Source organism: Talpa europaea, assembly GCF_964194135.1.
Source record: "Talpa europaea genome assembly, chromosome: 9".
In the NCBI taxonomy this organism is placed as follows: Eukaryota; Metazoa; Chordata; class Mammalia; order Eulipotyphla; family Talpidae; genus Talpa; species Talpa europaea.
The window spans coordinates 13,903,365-13,923,714 of NC_140076.1; the positions used below are offsets into that span (position 1 = coordinate 13,903,365).

Sequence of the window (20,350 nt, forward strand, 5' to 3'; positions counted from 1 at the left end):
CCCCTCAAGTTTAATTTTTAATGACAAAATGCTGCCAGCGAATGGCCTTGTTAGATTCCAAATAGGCCAAAACGTTTGTGCATTTTCAATTTTGGTCTGTTTTGCTGAATTTTTTTTAACAGAAGTCTACTTCAGTTTATGTTCCAAATAATGTGAAAGTGTTTGTTTCCCCACGCTTCTGATAGAAAGAAGCCTATTCATGGGCCTATTTTCATAGGCTTTGATTTTTCATAGTTTTAAACTGAATGTGAGTCCTCTATCACACTTAATAGGTTTTTATTTCTTATTTTTTGGGGAGCCTTTGAAATACCTTCTTAGCGAGACCCAACATAACTACAGCAGGGAGATTACAAAATAGGGGGCTACTTTCTGGTATCCTGATACTGCCATCTAGTGGTTGATCTGGACGTTTTCTTTGTTTTCACTATGAATTCCTTTGTGACCGTTTGTCTTCAAAAGTTGGTTATGCTTATTGGTATCTCGTGGTAGCTCTGTCTTATTGGCTGTTCCTTATGTTGATAAAAGTGTATCAAACTCACTCATCATTCTTTGCTTTTGTCAGTATACCCTTTTTTAAAAAATGTATTTATGCATACAAGAACTGGGGTGTAGGCCAGAGGTGCTGGAGCAGGGTAGGGGAGGGCAGAGGATTCACCAGAAACAGAGTGGGGAATAGAACAGGTGGATCTACTTGAATACACTGCTGAGGGAAGCAGCAGGGGAGACAGGAGAGGTCTGAACCCTTCATCTTGACATAACTAAAAAAATCACTAACATTCTGGTCCGGTGCAGTAATTCCTGGGGAAGCATAACTTAAAATTGTGGGCAAGAATCTCTTTCTCCTCAAGATTTCATTCCCTAGATTTGAATCAATAGGTTTGCCTTTTCTCAACCATTTTTTTCTCTTCAAGCATGAACTGCGTTGGGCCACAAGGTGTTTGTAGTGTGGGGCATGTAGTTAATAACAAATTTTTACAGATAACACTGTCTAAAAAACTATAATGCTTGTTTTTATATTTATCTGAAAACATCAATTTGTTTGTCTCATCTTTAGCCCTGTGTTAAATAAGCCCCAGGTGTGCAGGAACCTTCTCTGCCTTGTTCTGTGGTGCTTAGTATAATGCTGGCATTTTGAAGAGGAGTTACTGACCAAAGAATAACGTTTCTACTTTGGGCCGTGAGTGGTTTTCCTTCTTACAGTTGTCCCATCTTTCTTTCAGCATTGGAGAGGGGTCTCTTGAAAACACTCCAGAAACTGGATGAGTATCTGAATTCTCCCCTCCCTGATGAAATCGATGAGAATAGCATGGAGGACATTAAGTCTTCGACACGTAAATTTCTGGACGGCAATGAAATGACATTAGCCGACTGCAACCTGCTGCCCAAACTGCACATTGTCAAGGTAGGCCTGAGGGTGCCCCACTGCCACTAGACTTGGACTCTTTACTGAGAGAGCACTTCCTTCCGGTGGAGACTTATCTGATCGTCTGACTAGGAGCCCACACCCCACCTCTCCAAAAAAGTGTAACTTAATGATGCTTTAGGCAACAGTTTAAGCACCCTAATGTTAAGTAGGTGAAATGAAAAATTTAGTGTCTTAAAATTGAGGTATATGAAAAAGGAATTTCTTTTTGGATTGACTGTGTAAAAATTCAAAGGTGTAGTAAGTAACTTAGAATTGGTGTTTGCTGTGCTGATTTACATAGTCAAATTTTGTTCTGTGATCACCTGGCTTTTTCTGTCCAAGATAAAAAATACTTACTGAGCATTGACTTTGTGAGACAATGTACTAAATAGACTAGTAATAAATACTAGTTGTGCAGTAAAGCTCAAGACCAGGAAGACGGATCTAAAAGAATGTGTGTTTGAAAGTATGTAGCCAGCGATTTCTAAACTCAGCAGTCTCCCTGGACGGCCAGGGCTGACAACTGTAACCCCTGTCACACTTTGTAATCTCCCGTGTGGTTTATAGTCCTTGCCATCGTTTAAATGTCTAGTTGCAAAGACAGTGACAGACTTCTTTTCATATAGAAGCAGTTTCTCAGAGAGTCACAAAATTAATAACTTACCCTCAAATCAGATATGTGTCTCTGGTTTATTAGATACAGACAATAAATCTTAACTTGTGATCTCTCTGTATTGCAGGTGGTGGCCAAGAAATATCGCAACTTTGACATTCCGAAAGGAATGACTGGCATCTGGAGATACTTAACTAATGCTTATAGTCGGGATGAGTTCACCAATACCTGTCCCAGTGATAAGGAGGTTGAAATAGCATATAGTGATGTCGCCAAAAGACTTACCAAATAGAGTAGCACTTACAAGAGAGATGTCTTCTCATCTTCCCCGACTAAGAATATGCTTTTCCTAGCAGACTGCTCCTCTTCCTATAAAGTAGAAGTTTTATTTTGCATGAACATGCAGTTATTGGAGATTAGGGTCAAGGATAGACAAGGCATAGTAGCTATCTTTAAATATACACTCCTAAGCAGTATTATTTTGAAGTTCTGTTACCCTGCCTACCACCCCTCCTCTCTAATTTGGAGACACTCCATTGTAAACTTTTCACTTTAAAGGTAGTTGCCACCTCTCTGGAGCCCTCACCGCTGTGTCCATCACTGTGTACAGATGGCAGAACTTTTGAGGTGCAATGTTTAATTGTTGAAATAGTAACCATGACCTCATCAGTCATCCCCAAACTGGTGCATAATGCATGGTACAAGGAATATTTATGTATTTTTGAAAGTTTATAATATTTACTAAGAGTATGTGAAAGGATTGCTACTGTATCAAAATCTTGTGTTTCAGTTTAGTCTATCCTGGATGCAAACTAAAGGTTGACACCACCTGAGAAGAGAGCCTTCTGCAGAAAGTCACTAGAGGTTTTGCTATTTTGCTTTGTACATGGATTTTTAACTTTTGCCTACAAGCATTTATCCTCCATACCAATGATAACATCTGACACTGTAGAAGCTGAAAGTTCAGAGGGAGGGATGATATTCTCAAGACCTTTCTCAAGCATTTTTCTATCAATAAGAAGCCACCCAGCACCTGATCTGCTCTGTCTCAACGTGTTGTTAGATGTAGTTTGCCCAGTGCCATTCATTTGGGACATTATTGCTTCCTCATTTTTAGGTGAAAGAAGACCTTTAGGTAAATCTGGACCTTGCCATTCATAGATCTTTTGAGCAACACTACATAAACTGATATTTAGTTGATTTAACTATAGCAGTACAATGAGGAGTCATATGGAAATTAACACCTATAGAAATTTACCTGAGAGATGTAGGGTGAGTTTGTCAAGATGTGAAGTAGATTTTTGTTTCTAAGGCATACTGGCCCATGACACTCTGAATCAGAAACCAGACAAACACATCAACTACCAGCTATCCCATTCCGGCCCTGTTTGCTGGTAGACTTAGGGTAGAGCGGATGGCTCAACCTTTTTGGACTAAATTATAGTTGTTACAGTGAGTAGGAATTTACCATGGGCTTGCCTCAACTCAGTCATTGCATTTCAGTTAAGTTTTCCCTAGAGCCACATTAAGGAATAGCACTTGGTGTGGTTGCTTGTTCTTAAATTTAAGTCCTAAACCACCAATTATTTGTGCTCTAACAAGAGAGGATGAGCTAGGTGAAAATAAAACAAGCTTGCTACGTATTTATTCATTTTGTTTTTAAATGGACTTTCTAAATGCTACTCCAAAGACTGATTAAAAACTATAACATGTTTCTGGTAAATGTTTTATACCTAACTTGTTTAAGAAGTGCTATTTCTCACAGGCTGCTTTTGGAAATTTTAAGTATATTGCTTTAAAATGGCAATGCCTTCCCCTTCTGATATGCTAACATTTAGTAAGCACTGCTTTAGGGAAGCGAGCAGCCTGATTTATAAACATGTCACATCTTTTAACCTAGCAGTGATTTCTTGGTATAGAGGGTAAGAAAAGCTCCAGATTGGATCCCTTTAGCTCAGGGAGATGTCATTGTCAGACCTTTCTTAACTCCCTACTGCTGATCAAAAGTTTGGGCACCCACTTCTTTGTATCTAAATATTGGATGATGATTTATCTGGTTTCAGGGAGAAGCACTATCAGGTTTTCTGTTAAGAAATTCTAGAGTGGTAGCACGGGTGGGTGAAAATGACACATCTGCACCAGTATGCAGGCAGTCGCCATTGCTGTCACCCACCTTTTTAAACAGTGGCCGCGTGGCGATCCAACGGTATTGAACCTCGCAGCAGCGGAGCTGAAAGTCAAAAAGATTCCTGTGAAGGGGGGGGGGTGCCTTTCCTTTCAAATGGCTGCTGGATAATTGGTTCCGAGTAGAGGACCACAGTCCGAAAAGCAGTGATGGGAACACATTCTGAAACTCAAGTTGTGAAGAATTTTCACTTTGGATCTTTATCCTCTTCATTACTTTAAAACCTTGTCTATCCCGTGGTTATACTTGGCTGTCCTTCTGGGGGTTCAAAGGCAGGTCTATCTGTTACGATTTTGATGAAGGCAGAATTATTTTTCTCTGTAGAAAGACGATCTTATTACTTTATCAGGGAAGTCAAATGAAATTGGAATTGGCAAATGGACAGAAGCTCTAGTAAAAAGGATGATTCTAGAAAGTACTTTTTACTCCATCTTATATTTGTAGCGACGACATAGCTTAAAATCTTGGGGAGATTTGAGACACAGAGGTTTTCATGGCAGTTCATTTGCACTTTGTTATGGTTGACATAGGAGAAATCATCTGATATTATTTTTACAACTACTGAATCATTTCCCTTTCATGTAAAGCCCTTCTTCTGTTCCACTTCAACAAGAAGATTGGAGTCTGAATGGAAGTTCTATTTTCCTAAGGGATTTTGAGAAATTTTTGTATTGAACAGTTGGAAAGCTCTCTACTATTTCAGTTGGTAATAACTTTTTAAAATGTAGATGCAGATTTTCTGTATAGTTTTGTTATCTTTTATTAGGATTGTTGACTTGTGACAAAATTCATTTAAGATTTTATTACTGGGTAACTTTGTCTTAGTTAATTATCTTAAGCCCTTGAGCAATCTGTATACAGCTGAGAGATTTCTGACATTTATTCTTACACTAAATTGATCAACGCTAGAATTTAGAAGTTTTACTTTACCTCTCCAGAGTTGCATGTAGATAGCCTTTATTTCTGTGCATTAAAATACATCCATTTAGAAAATACCTACAAGGTAAAGATGAGAAGTAATGGAAATGTATTTTTTCATGACATTTTGATACATATTTCATCAAGTTTGTTGATTAACCAATTTCTTAGTGGTTATAATTGGTATTTGATTTAAAGAGAGGGAAGCATTCATCATTGATACACTAAATGGGTTTAAAAAATTCCATTCTTTACAGGATATGAAGGTTGGGGCCATCAAAATTATATTTTTATCATAGAAAATAATTTCAACTCCCCAGGTCACAAAGTTGAATAGAATTGGAGTATTTCCTTTTGAATTACTTGAAAAGGCAAATGAAAGCAAATTATGAAATGCTTATATTTTCTTTTCTCTCTCTGGAACCAGTATATTGCTGGCAGCTATTGTATTAAAAAAATAAAGTATATTTTCACTATCATAAAAGGTTCTTTTTTTCCTCTCTCATAAAACTAAGTAACAATTTGGGGTTAAAGTGTTTTGAGATTCCTTTTTTCCTTTTGAATGGGTGATTTAGCACATTTAATACATTTAATAAATTAAAGGAGAAAGACCATATCTTCATCTCATAAGGTGCATAGAATAATTTGAAAACATTCATGATACTCATTCTTAGCAAATAGAACTAGAGATTTAAAAATTTTTTTTTTTTTTAAGTCGGTAAAGACATCTGCCAAGAGCCTGCAGCAAATTTCATACGTAAAATGAAATAGAAACACTCTCGTTGAAGCCTGGAGTAAGGCAGAATTGCCACAGCTGTATCCACAGGTACTTTGTTATAAGGCATCCTCACCAGTGTAGAAAAACTGGTAAGAAAATCAGGAATGGGGAAGAAAGTGGCCAAAGGATTCTTCTTTGCAGATGATGCATATACATTTTTAAAAAACCTAAATACCCTGCTATCAGAAATAAAATTTAGCAGGATTAAATACAAGATTGAGGAACAAAAACCAATATAATCACTTTATGTTAACCACACTAAGAATTAGTAGACAAGGTGATAGCTGCAGAAAATCAAAGAGAATGTAAGGACAGCCAGATAGAAATGACACCATAATCTTTGGAAGGACAGCAATAAAATCAATGACTGACTTTTCAGACAACCTTTGGAAGCCAAGACAGGGAACTCTTTAAAGTGCTGGGAAAATTCTGCCAACCTAGAATTCCATACTTAACGAAAATAGTGGGGCCTCCCTAGTGGTGCAGGTGGTTGAGCACCACACTGTGAAGCTGTCCGCAGCCTCTGCAGTGCGGGTTTGATCCCAGCCTACTGGCCGGAATACCACATGGCACAGCAGACCTCTCCTGTCTTGCCTGCTGCTCTCCTCACGGTGTATTTCATCAATCTGCCTGTTCTATCTCTGGTGAATCCTCTCACCCTCCTGCACATCTGGCTTGTACCCCAGTTTTTGTATAAAAATAAATCTTTAAAATATATATATATAAAAGAAAATAGTCTCAAAAGTAAAGGCAAAATAAAACCATTTTCAGACAAAAGCTGAAAGAGAAGTTGGCACCAGCAGTTTTGTGTTATCAAAAACATCAAAAGGAAGGTCTGCAGCCCAAAGAAATGATTTCAGGTAGAAAGTACAGAACCAGAGGAGGACTGAAGGGCAATGGAAGGGGAAGTAATGCGGGCAAAGATGAACAAACAGATCAAACAATACAGCAGTGAGATCTTGAAGACACCCCACAGTTACGTACACGTACTTCGAAGGAGTAACGTGGAATATGTAACAACGGGAGAAGAGTGGAAGGGAGGAAATTGGAATTAACAAGTAGTAAAAGTACTCATTTCAGAAAACTACAATCAATCATAGCTAAATAGGATGTCTTGGGTAATTTAAAATAGTCCTGCATAAGTAGCTTAAAATCAGATTCAAGGGGGAAAGAGTTTTTGAAAAATGATTTCTAAGGAAAGCAGGACAAAGGACTACAGCAACAAAGGCGAGGACAGGTAACTGGAAAAGGGGCCCGCGGTTAGCTGTTAGATTAGATGCCAGTGTGCTAAACTGATTTCAAGTCAGTATCAAATGGGGTAAAAATACCACATCCGGTATGTACTGTTAACAAGAAACTAAGAACAGAAAAGTTGGAAGGATGGGATAATCCAGTAAACCGACCATTTATCATACAAAGTAAGCTTTGAAAGCAAGACTGACTAGGAATGAAGCGTACTTTATAATTCCTTTCACAATGAAAGATTTGCTTGGAAGATGCAACAGTCCTTAACGTACATGCATCTAATAATGTCTACCTCTAATGAAGGAGAAAGAAATGCCCTGTCACAATTGGAGATTTTAAAATACAGCTCTTAGTATAACTGATAGAGCAAGAAACACACAACCTCAGGGAATAGCAGGTTTGAATAACTAACAACTTGACCCATTTGATGCTGGAACACTATGTCCCACAATCGGAGCATGCACCTTCTTTCAAGTGCACAGAAAACTTAGCTAAGCAGATCTGGGCCATACAGCATGCCTCAACAGATTTTGAAGGACTAAAATCATACCAGGTAGGGGCCTCCCTGGTGGTGCAAGGGGTCAAGATGCAGCACTGTGAAGCTGTCAGCAGCCACTGCAGCACAAGTTCAATCCCTGGCCAGGGAGGTGACCCACGTGAGCAGCAGACCTCTCCCCGTCTACCCACTGCTCCCCTCAGCAGTGTATTTCAGTAGATCTGCCTGTTCTGCTCCCTGTCTTTGGTGAGTCCTCTCACCCCCACATCTCTGGCCTGTACCCCGGCTCTTGTACGCATAAATAAATCTTAAAAAAAAATACCAATTATATTCTCTGACCATAACAGAATTAATGATTGAAATTAATGATTGAAAAATGGCAAGAAAATCCCCAGAATAAGGTACCAGTTACAGCGACAAGCCTACAACCTACACTGAAGATTTTAAGGACATTAACAAACATACTTTTTATGGGCCAGGAGCTATTCTAAGCGCTTTACATATTTTAACTATGATTCCCAACCATTTAATTATGGTTGGAAACTGAGGCAAGACAGAAACTGGCTTACTCCAGGGGCAGGAAGGACACAGGGCAGTTTTCTGATCCAGCAGACCGGGTAAAGGAGGACTCAGAGTCCTCAGTGGTCTTTGCAGGTCTTTTATTTAGATTTACCAGGCACACGGCAGGCAGGGGTGCTGGGGGGCCAGGAGGCTGGCAGGCCTCCCAGCCCCCAGCAAGTCTTCACTCTATCTGGGCTCTCGGGCCTTCCTTAGTGTTCTCTCTGCTTCTCTGCTCTCCTGCTTCCATTCATTCTTGGTTTCTGCTGGCGTCCCCGTGACGCCGCCCTTATAAACTCAGTCTCTCAGCGCAGGTGGACCCACTCCAGGTGCCCGCCATCAGGCATGTGTTCAGGACCACAGGGTTCCCTCATCTATCCTAATGGTGGGAGGGCAGAAAAGCCTGATACTTTTACCTTCCCCTACAATCCACGCCCTCAGGGTTTTCTGCCAGACAGTCTATACAAGTCGTATATGTTTTTCTTGGCAACAGAACACTGCAGCCATGGCCCACAAAAACAAATAATACACATCACAATAGAACAACAAAATACATAAAATACAACAGAACACAAAGAAGTCCAGGCAGGGCCCCAACCTAGTGGCAAAAGACAATTATTGGTACCAGCAGATGAGCCACCAAATCTGCTGCCGAAGGCACTGCTCATACGAGACAGGGGAACCACTCACGGCATCTACTGTAACACACCAGGAGCCGTCGGGCTTCCTGGTCTTCTCTGGCTGTAGTCTCGGCTACAAGCCACACACCGCATCCACCCCCAGGATGCACTACCTCTATTCTGTTGGGGGTAATCGCCAACCCTCAGGGTTTCTGTCTGCTGTCGCTCCAACACTCGGCCTTCATAGCCACCCATGCGACTCACAGACCCCTGCACTCAGGCCAACCTACTGCACAAGCACAAGGGTCGGGGACCCACAATCCACATGTGGCCTCTCTTGAGTCCCCTCTTTGGCTTGGGCTCCACCCCAAGCCATGTTCCCCACCCGTCCCCCAAGGACAGGTTCCTCAGCTCCTCACCCTCACTCAAGAACGAGCAGGGCATCACCCACAGGTGATTTTAAGAAACTCACCGGTCTTCAGCATACTCAGGCTGCTTAACAGCCTCTCAGGGCTTCTCAACTTAGCACCAGCTTTTGCCTTCTCAAAACTGGCTTTTCTCCTCCGCCTGGCTGCTGGGCATACACAGGCTGCTTTTGGCCACTGAGGTCCACTGGCCACCCCCAGATTCCCAAAAAACATAACCTGCCAAGGTCCTACACCTTCTGGGGGGATTGTCAGTCCAAGTCCATTAGTCCCAAGTCCACAGGCTTCTTGCTTGTGTCAGCACCGGCGAGCTCTGGATCGTGGTCCTCTTTCTTTCCCCAACAATTCTGTTGCCTTGGGGGTTGTTGGCTGGTCCTCTTGGGCGTCTCCTCCATGCGAGTTCTCGGCCCGCAGCTCCTGGACCTTGTCCATCTCCTGTGCTGCCATGACACCTCCAGCATCGTCACAGGCAAACACAGTCTGTTACTCCTGAGTCTCTCCAGGTCTTCGGAGGCCTCCACACCCGTCTGCAGGGATCATCTTGCCAACTTACACCAATTGTAGGGGCAGGAAGGGGCACTGAGCAGGTTTTCTGATCCAGCAGACCGGGTAAAGGAGGACTCAGAGTCCTCAGTGGTCTTTGCAGGTCTTTTATTTAGATTTACCAGGTACACGGCAGGCAGGGGTGCTGGGGGGCCAGAAGGCTGGCAGGCCTCCCAGCCCCCAGCAACTCTTCACTCTGTCTGGGCTCTCGGGCCTTCTCTAGTGTTCTCTCTGCATCTCTGCTCTCCTGCTTCCATTCGTTCTTGGCTTCTGCTGGCGTCCCCGTGACGCGGCTCCTATAATCTCAGTCTCTCAGCCCAGGTGTCCCCACGCCAGGTGCCCGCCATCAGGCATGCATTCAGGACCACAGGGTTCCCTCATCTATCCTAATGGTGGGAGGGCAGAAAAGCCTGATACTTTTTCCTTCCCCTGCAGGGCACACAGCTGGTTAATGACAAAGCCAAGACTGGAACCCAAGGAAGGTGGGCACGTGCAGATCTTGCTCTGCAATGGACTGGGTTTCTGGCTCCTCATTCTCCTGGCTTTGGCTCATCCGCCCTCAAGCGGCGGGGTACCTGGGTCTCCAGGAAGGCAGAACACCTGTGTTTGTTCCCGGGGCAGGGCTCCTGAAACGAGCAGCAGCCAGAGCCCGTGTCACCGGGTCAGCTGAGCCCCGCAGGGGGCGGAGGGCAGACGCGCAGCCTGCGGGAGGCTCGGCCCTGCGGCGGGTCCCAGAGGCCTCCCGACTGGCCGCCAGGGGGCGCCCGCGCCCGCCTCCCGCCCCGACGGCGCGCGCGGCGGCAGCTGCAGGACCCGCCGGTTTGGCGAGTTGTCAGCTCTGTGCAGCCCGCCGTGGGCTTCCTTCCTCTTTATCAGATCTGTGAGGGCTGCTGCGCGCTGTGGAGGCACCTCCGGCCTCCTGGCCTCCTTCCCCTCCTTCCTGTGTCGAACGGACGCTCGCGCGCAGCCCCCGGCACACACCTTCGCGCCCGCGCGCCCCGCCCCGTCCCGCCCGCGCGCGCCCTGGGGGTGGCGTGAGGGGCCCCGCTTTGAAGTCCGGTTGCCCCCAGCTTCGGCTTCCGTCCGATCCAGGGCCCGGCGTGCGCCTTGAGCGCGTCAGCCTTGCACACCCTGCGCCCTTCTGCAAGCCTGAGCTCTGCGGGCCCCGGGCGCGCGGAGAGGAAGCGCCTCGGAAGCAAAACTAACAGGTCTGGTGGCGGTTGGGTCGAGGCAGACGAGGGGCTCTGCTGCGGTTAGTGCCGGGGCTCCCTCCTCCTCGCCTGCCCCAGGGGGTGCAGAGGCCCCTCCACGCCCTCCTGGCCGAGCCTTTCGCGGGGGCCTGCTGCTGCGCGCGCCCCCGGGCCAGGGCCGTGTGCCCCGCGATCCCCGCGGACAGCGCGCGCCCCGGGAGCAGGGACCCGGCGCGGCGCCCCAAGAGGAGGCTCTGTGGGGAAAGAGGTTCCCAGAGGGGACTGGCTCCCCACCGGTAGGCTTCCCGGGAGGGAGGGGGGCTTGCAGGGAGGGGGGCTTGCAGGGAGGGGGGCTTGCAGGGAGGGGGCTTGCAGGGAGGCGAGCTTGCAGGGGCGCCGCGGGAGGAAAGCGGGAAAACCATCCTGCACTTCTGATCCGGTTTCTTGTGACTCTGAGCTGCATCGACGTCGTTCCTGCGAGCGTTCCCGCTGTCGCTGATTGCCCCAGCCAAATAATAAATACGTTTCATTAAACACTTCGTGCCAGCCACTGAACTGTACATATAATGCAAATAAAAATGCGTGCTGTAAATATTTATTATTTAAAAGCATGCATCTCAGATATGCTTCAAATCTCTTATCAAAGGCCGGTTGAGGTAGGATGGTTACCAACCTCCCCCCTTTTTTTTAGATAAGGACACTTGAGTATGAGGAGTTTGAATAGCTTGCCAAGGTCACATGCCAGGAACTGAGGAGCAGGGTGACCCCAGAGCTGAACCCCTGCACCTACTGTCACCCCCACTGTGTCTGGGGGCTCAGGTGGTCAGGCAAGAGGCTGATTTCTTGGTCCAGGGGTGGAGCGGCCAAGAGGACTTTCCCAGTGGGAAGCTCAGGGCTCCCTGGCTGTGCGCCCAGCTCCGTGTTCTGGGGAGAAGGAAGGGTCCTGTTTGGCGGGATGGGGCTCAGGGAGGCCAGGGACAGCAGAAGGGGCCTCTCCAGCTCCTCAGCTCAGAGAGAGGCAGCAGCACCCTGTGGCCTCAGCCCTCACTGTGAGCGGGCGGGCACCAGCCTGCTGCGGGTGTGAGGAGCTTCCTGACCCAGGAAGAGGCAGGGAGAAGTCCAGGTCTCTCCCCCCATGGAAACACTGATATTTCGGTGATTTCATCTCATTCTCTTAAACAGTTGACTGCACCGGAAATGTTCCTAATCGCTACAGATTCCAAGAATCCTATAGTCCTTGCCTCCATCTTGAGGTCGCTTATTGTCATCGAGTTATTTTTTAATTGACCATAAAGGCAAAAATACAAATAAAAGAAGCCGAGCCCAAAACACGGTAGACTTTGCAGAGGTTGGGTTTGATCATCAACAATTTTTTTTTGAACAAGAATTCTGCCATGTGTGAGAGATACCTTTCAACTTGATGTTCTAAACCAACTTTCATTATCAGGTGCTTTTTTGATAGCAAGCTGTCCCTACCCCAGCAGCCCTGGCCCAAGGAAAGAACTAAGGGTGAGCGAGGCACCCATCTAGGCCCTGGTTAGCTGCAGAAGGGGGGTTCCTAGGCCAGTGAATCAGCGGGTGCTGCCCCCAGGTGGGGGGAGAGTTGCCGTGGAGGCACATCTTGGTCCTCTCCTTGGCTTCTGAGGCTGTCCCTGACTCCTAAACCATGGGCTTAACAACCCTGGCGCCCACACCCTTTATCTCATGTTAACCATTCTTTATCTCATGTTCAGAGACACTGAACTGGGCCTCCCTGGTGGTGCAAGGAGTTAAGTTTCAGGCTCTATGAAGCTATCTGCAGCCACTGCAGCACGAGTTCGATCCCCAGCCTGGGAGCTACCCACATGACTCAGCAGACCTCTCCTGACTCGCCCGCTGCTCCCTTCAGCAGTGTATGTCAGTAGATCTGCCTGTTCGGTTCCCCACTCTGTCTCTGGTGAATCCTCTCACCCACCACACCTCAGGCCTACACTCCGGTTCTTCTATGCATAAATAAGTAAAATAAATCTTAAAAAAAAAAAAAAGACACTGAACTGTAGGAGGTGCTCAGTCATTAAAAAATAACAGCGTTCAGTGTCCCCTGGGTGCAAAGCACTGGCTGAATGGGACTGAGTAGAGTCACGTGACAATCAGCCTTCCAGGAGCTTCCAGGCTCACAAGGGAGAACAGAGAAACACAAATAGCCAGGCAATAAAAGCAGGTGAGAAACAATTCACAAGAGACTTAGAAGTGCTGTTCATTCATTCACTCATGAATATTTATTGCACCTACCTTCTGCCCCCTCATAAAGGGAATAATGGCTTTCCTTAGGAAAATCAACAGTGAATGGGGAGAGTAGGGCTTTTTGAAAAAGGTTTTAACTACTTAAATAATTATCAGAATAATTCTACTCAGGAAGAAATTTTGGAATATTCAGAAAAGAGGAAAGAAGCTCATAATACAAATTTCCCCCCAATTCACCACCCACAGGCAACCAGTTTATGTTTTCCAACCATGTTAGCTGGAATTCTTTTTTCCTTTAAGAATTTTGGGGCTTACTTTCTATTGTAAATCTATGACGTCAGAAGCATTTTCTCACGTCATCTGAACGCTCGCTGACGAGACTGTTGCTCCCGCGTTGTTCACAATCCCAGAAGCGCTGCAGCTGCTCCCGGGAAGGCCGCTCCTGCTCCAGCTTCTCATGCTCCTGCATCCGCATCTGCAGCGGGAATCCCTGTACGTGCATTTTCCGCCGTTTTCAGCTTCTAGGTTCAGAGGAAATAATCAGAAATGTAAAGAAAATGTACGAGCATCTTAAGAAATTGATTAATATCATCAAGTTCTTCGCCGGAAAGTTTCTAAGGAAATGGCTTTTTAAAAATGAGGACAAAAGGAAGGAACATTTTCAGGCTTCTGATAAATGTCACCGCGGCTTACCAGAACCATTTCACCAGTACGTCCCCCCTGACCCCCCGCACCTGTGCGGATGTCACCTCTCCAGCGCCAGCGAGTGGGGAGCGGCCTCTCCCCTAACGCCCCGTTATCTCGCTGCTATCTGCTTTTCTTTGGTCTTAGAGCACCCCCCACCCCCAAATGCTTTTTTGGCCCTTCCATGGGCTTTTGAGTATGTCCTTTGCCCTTTTATCCACAGGCATCTTTGTGTGTCCCCCAACGTATGTGGGTTCTGTCTAAATTGAGGGTTCTACCCAACTCTCTGTGGTCTCGGCTGCAAACATCTTTCCAGTTTATCTCTTTAATTTGCTTGTGTTTTTTAATCACACCGGAATTTTTTGTTTTTAGGTAGCACGAATCTGTCAAACATTTCCTCTGTGGTTTCTTCCACAAACGTAGACACTTCGAAAGGCCTTCCCCAGTGGAGGTGAGTGAGTGAAGGGAGTTCCCAGGGAGGGCACAGAGGGGTCTCGGCCTGGAGGCCCAGGCGGCAGATACTGGGAGCACGGGTTGCACTTGTATTTGGGGGGCAGACCAGAGACCCCTTTTAAGGCTGTCAGCGGGGTTCCAGGGTGGGAAGCTCCCCGGTTTTGGAGCTGGGAGAAGGAAGGCCTCTGAGAAAGTTCCAAAATATCCGTGTCCTCAGGACTCAACCAGAATACTGGAGTATTTCATTTCTGCCGAGAACTGTGTGGCACCCCTTGTGGAAAGCCACCAGGGGAAATCCCAAATTCACGGCTCAGTGAAACTAAAGAATTTTCTCTGCTATCTTCTGAATCTGCAGCTGCGTCAAGGTGATGTCTGCCCTGATTCTGTCCTGCCAGTCCCGGGAAGGCGCCCCCAGGCCTGCAAATTCCCTTCTTCCTTCACTGCAAATTGCTGCTTAGGGTCTCTTGGTGCATCCTGCTGCCGAGCCTTCTCCCTGCCCTGGGGGTTCCAGGTCCCGCCCCCCATGGGCAGCCACCTCTATGCCTTCATGAAAACGGTCGTTTCAAGAACCCACTCGCTAGAGAAACCGCACTTGAACAATTTGTAAAATCTCTGGGAAGGAGCTATTCTGGGTGGCCGGATTTTTGGTGAATAAGAAGCTTACTCCTTAGAGGACTGTATTTTAGTTTAGTTTCTGGTTAGACATCCTGTGGAAATGAATTCTACCTCCTGGCCTTTTTTTTTTTTTTTTTTTTCATTCTCTTTCACAACACAGAATTATATATTCTTCAATGAAAAATGGCAAGGTTTGTAAGGCACCGGGACTACCTGCCTCCCTGCACAGACATTTTGTTTTTTTCCATCCTACCTCCCTGTGTGCATTTTACAAGCTGCAGATCCGGGGGCAGGCTCCTGAGGTCCTGCCCTTTTCTCTGACCACAGCATCTAGATTCTATACACAGTGCATAAAATCATCATTGAAATTTTGGGGAGGCGGAACCAGAGTGCACAAATCATTCATGTGCAGCTTGATGAATTTCTGCAAACTAAATATATCCATGACCTAAACCAAACTGCCAAACATCAGAGCGAGAGCAGTGCTGGGCCCTCCTGACCATGCCCAGCCATTGACCTCCCCCAACCAACCCCAAACTTCTGGGGCCCACAGCCATTTTGGCTGTTTCAGACCTTTGATTCACTAAGATCCCCTCGGTAAGCGGCTTCTTGCGCTGAGCATGACAGTTGTGAAATCCATCCACCCTGCTGTGAGCTAGTCCATTCTACGGGGCCTTGTCTACTTATTGCTGTGCGCCAAATTACCCCAAACCTGTGACTTGGAACAACAGCATTTATTATCTCTCGTCGTTTCTGTGGGTTAAGGATTTCAGGAGCAGCTTCATGGGGCGGTTCCAGATCAGGGACTGTGATGGGTCACTCTGGGATGCCAGGCCAGCTGGGGTGACTGAAGTCTTGGGGGTGTCCACTCCCTGGCTGCTGGCAGGAGGCCTCCCTCCTTCACGCACGCTCCTCCCCACTTGCTCCTCTGGTCGGCTTGAGCCTTCCTGAGGATGGCTGGCTTCCCCAAAGTAAGCGATCATGAGCCTGAGGCAGGAGGTGCGACATGTCTTATGGGGTCTCCTTGGGGTCACACGGGGTCCTTCCCCAGCACCCTGCTGGCCACCAACAGCACTGTGCCCTGTGCAGAGGGGCTTCACCAGGAAGGACCACCGGGAGCTGAGCAACGCGGGGGCCTGGAGGAGGCTGGCCAGCGCCTGGGTGGGCGGGTTCTCTGGTGTAAAAGGCCGCTTTTTACAGCGTCTCCCGTCACCTGGCTGCGATATGAATTGTTGGTATAGCTAATACTGACAAAAGCTGCTTCACGCGGGTGGCTTTTTACGTTGGCCTACATTGTTCTTAGAACATATCCCTGGGAGTGGAATTCCTGAGCCCAAAGGCGCCAACCTGCTTGTAATGCCCTTTCCACTGCTACCCGTTCCCCCCTGAAGGGAGGCATCAATTTTCAGAGCTGCTGACCATGGGCGTGGACCGAGTCCTCCTCAGCTTTGCCTGCTCCCGGCCCTCACACCGCCGACAAAGCCTTGTACTGGAGGGAAAGTGATTCCTCCTCATCAAGAAACTAGCAAAACGACAGACACCCTTCAAACATCTGGGCTACAGAGGAGGAGCCCCGGGGGGCCTGTTTCATGAATGATGTAATATTTCACAGCCAGGCCCCCGATATTAGGTAGCCTGGTTTTGAAACCCAACCAGGTTTTTTTTTGTAAGTTTTATTTTATTTATACAAGAGCTGGGGTACAGGCCAGAGTTGCAGGAGGGTGAGAGGATTCACCAGAGACAGAGCAGGGAGCAGAATAGGCAGATGGACCGAAATACACTGCTGAGGGGAGCAGCAGGGAGACAGAAGGGGTCTGCTGCGCCATGTGGGACCCTCGCTGGCTGGCTGGGGTCGAACCGGCGCTGCAGAGGCTGCGGACAGCTTCACAGCACTGCGCTCAACCCGCTGCGCCACCAGGGAGGCCCTAAACCCAACCAGTTTTGAAGCAGCGTTTTCTGCCATGATGTGGAGAGGGACTGTGGTGAGTGAAAAGAGCAAGTTGCCTTCTTTGCACGTGACTCGGTTTCCCTGTGTGTAAAATGGGGATCACGGCACCAAACTCCCAGGGTACTTGTGAGGCTGGAGGAGGTGATGGAGGTAGCAGGCCTCCACCCCACACATCGCAAGCCCCTGACAACTGTTTGCTGCTCCTTCCCCCATTTCCTCTTCCTGGTTTAATAAGGGGTACGCATTTTACCCCTTGGCTGAAATATTTCCTGTCTTCGGTTTCTCCTGGAGGGAAAAAAAAAAAAAGCCCAGTATTTTTATTCTAATTGTAACAGCGATGCCTGTTTGCCAAATAAAAATTTGGAAACTGGGCCTCCCCGGTGGCGCAGCGGTTGAGCGCTGGGTTGCGAAGCTGCCCGCGGCCTCTGCGGCGCCGGTTCGATCCCCGGCTGCTCCCCGGCCAGCGGAGGAGGGTCCCGCATGGCGCGCAGACCTCTCCTGCCGCCCGCTGCTCCCCTCAGCAGTGTACTTCGGTCCTTCTGCCTGCTCTGCTCCCCGCTCTGGCTCTGGTGAATTCTCTCGCCCTCCCGCACTTCTGACTGTACCCAGTGCTTGTGTAAACAAAACAAACAAACAAATAAATAAATAAAAAAAAAAAAAAAAAAAAAAAAATTTGGAAACTGTGGGAAAGTACAAAGAAGGAAATAAAAATCACCCACAATTTCACGCCCCAGATCTGCCTCTGCTCACATTTGGGTGTGTTTCCTCCGGGGTGTTGGGCCACCTATTCTCAGAATCGGCGGGTGTGGCTCCAGGCAGCGTGCCACCTCGGTCCAGGTGGGGATGGGGTGAACTGGCGGGGTCCTCAGGGCGGCCCCCCTTTTGCTGCACATGGGGAAGCAGCTAGAATGTCAAGACTCAGGCCTCGGCCCCGGGAGAGTAAAACCAAGAGCACCGGGGTGGACAGCCTGGCTCGACTCTTCCTCTTCTGCCAGCCCCGGCCAAACTCATCCAGCTGGGCCACTTTCTGTCTTGGGGCCTCGGTTTCCTCATCTGCCAGCTGAGCAGCTGGCCCTGGTTTCCACGTGCGCACGAGAGGGGACTGTGAAAGGGAAAGTGCTTTTTTTTTTGTGGCTTGCAGGGTCCTGGCTGTCTCTATTCCCTGGGCACCCTCTCCTTCTCCCTCTCAGAAGAGGGCAACCTCCCCCAGCTTCAGGTGCCCAGGCCGTCTCACCTCTCACATCGGTCTAATCACCTGCTCGAGGAAAGGAATCCCCTAGAGCCTTGGGAGGAGTAAGTGAAACCACACACAGAGAGCTCTGAGGTGACACCATGGAGTTGTTGTTGTGGTTCCATTGTGGAGAGGCACGGCTGAGGTTCAAATCCCAGCTCTGCCACTTGCGGGCTGTGTGGCCTTGGGCACGATACCTAAGTGTTCTGTGCCTCCTTCATCTCTCTACCAGGAAAGATGGCGATAAGAAAGTCCTATTAGATTGCAGCTGTAGTAAATTGTAATTGTAGTAAATGGTGGCCGAGCAGGGGCTGGAGGACGGCCCTTGGCCAATGCAGATCTAGGTTCTGGGGGCAGCAGGGCCAGCCGGCTGCACAGCCACTGCCCATGGGGCCTCCAGGGCCAGCACGCTGGGCTCGGTGGTGGAGTCAGGTGGATCTGATCCCTGCCCAGTTCCAGCAACAGCACTTTGCACGGTGCTCACGCTGTGCCCCCGCATCTGGCAATCCTGGAGGAGGTGGCGGGGCAGAGTGGGGGCTGACTGGAGACCAGGGTGCTGCTGACACAGCAGTGGTGCAAGTGCAGCTGGAGCTTATGTGGTATCTGTACCTCTAGGAGGGAGAGCACAGGCTCAGGGAGGCACCTTATTTCCCAGGCCCCAACCTGCAGCTACCGCCCACTGCCCAGATCTTAGCTTGGGGGCCGCAGGCTGGGACCAGCACATCCTTCTGGCAGAACCTCCTGTTATGGACAAATTCCATATTCACCACAGAGGCCCCAGAGTTTGGGGGGGTGCCAAGGACTAGGTGCAGCGTCGGATCATTCAGACACGCACTTAAAAACCTGTACCAGGTGCTGTGGGCTGCACCTGAGCTCAGCGCTGTTCTCAGGTGTCAAGTAGGGTAAGGTGCTGTGCACCTGGGCAGAGAAGAAATCAGACAGGGCTGAAGGGAGATCAGGCAGCAGAACAGATCCTGTGTTCTCCCTCCTCCACGCTCAGATGGCGCTCTTGTCCACACCCAATTTTCTTCCCTGGCGGCCAGTGTGCGTGACCTGCAGTGACTTCAACCCCACACCAGCTTCCTCCATGGCATGAGGCCTCACCCTGTGGGGGTGCTGGCCTGGGCCCTTGGGGTAGGCCCTGCTGGGCTCTGCTCCCCTCTCCCACCCTGGCCATGCCTGCTCCGGCTGCCTGTTCTCCCCTCCCCATGCACCCTCAGGCCCTCCTGAGACCCCTGCAGATGATAATAACAGTGATATGTAGACAACACCTCCAGCTACCGAGACTGCCCAGTGCCCCAGAGCCCCACAAGTGGGGGGGGACTGTCTCCTTCAGTAGCCCGGCGGGTGGAAGCTGGAAACCTTGGAAAACACGGAGGGCTTTGGGAGGGCATGGCCACCAATCAAGGTGTGCCCCCCACAGCCTCCCCAGAAGGAGAGAAATCAGTGTAGTGCGTGTAAATGAGTGTGAGTTCGTGCGTGTGCATGTGTGTGTGTGTGAGAGAGACAAAGAGGCAGAGAGACAGACAAAGGGACCATGTCTTGCACCAGGCCAGCTCCTAGGCCCTCCGGGGTAGGGGCAGTGGGAGACACAAAGTGAGGCCCCAGTGTCCCCAGGTGACTGTGAGCCTGGGGAGTTTTCAGGAGCTGCTGGGCATCCAGTGGGGAAACCTCTCCTTCCCTCGCTGCCCCAGCTCGTCCATGGAAGGCTCTCCACAAAGGCTCCTCTATGGGGGGGCAGATTTCTCACCTGGCAGGGTACATTCCCCAAACCCCTTTTCTCAGGCCTGAGCCCTGTGTGTGTGTGTGTGTGTGTGTAGCCAGCACATATGCCTTCTACCCTGGTCCTTCACCCCGCTCCCTGCAGCTCCTCAGCTCCCCTCCCTAAACTTTCCTGAGTCATCCTCCCTGGGACCAGACACTGAGGGAGCATTGGCAGGTAACCCTGGCTCACCTTGCTTCCCTTCCCCCCTCTTTCCCCAAGGCCTGAGCTTCTCCCCTGTATTTGGCCAGATCTGTAAAATAAATACATCCTCTGTGTGGGAGGAAACGACCTCTGGGTTTGGGGTCTCTTTAATGGGGCCTGAGTGCTGCTGACAGCTCCATGCTCCCTGGTTTTACCACCTCACCGTTGGAGACTCTGAGGGTCTGGGCACCTCAGAGCTGGGGTGTTTGGGGACCCCCTCACAGAGCCATTCAGTCATCCTGTTTCTCACCAGC

At 48.6% G+C, this 20,350-nt stretch overlaps 1 protein-coding gene across 1 annotated transcript in view; it reads left to right on the top strand.

Annotated features, from left to right (window-relative positions):
* Window positions 1–2,310, top strand: part of CLIC4 (chloride intracellular channel 4) — a gene marked incomplete at both ends in the record, with an annotated part of 48,858 nt that extends 46,548 nt beyond the window's left edge. Inside the window, 2 exons of the mRNA XM_084243133.1 lie at window positions 1,221–1,402; window positions 2,146–2,310. Of these exons, the coding sequence (XP_084099259.1) occupies window positions 1,221–1,402; window positions 2,146–2,310 (347 nt within the window). The remainder of the gene's footprint in view (window positions 1–1,220; window positions 1,403–2,145) is intronic.
* Between the last annotated feature and the right edge of the window lie 18,040 nt (window positions 2,311–20,350).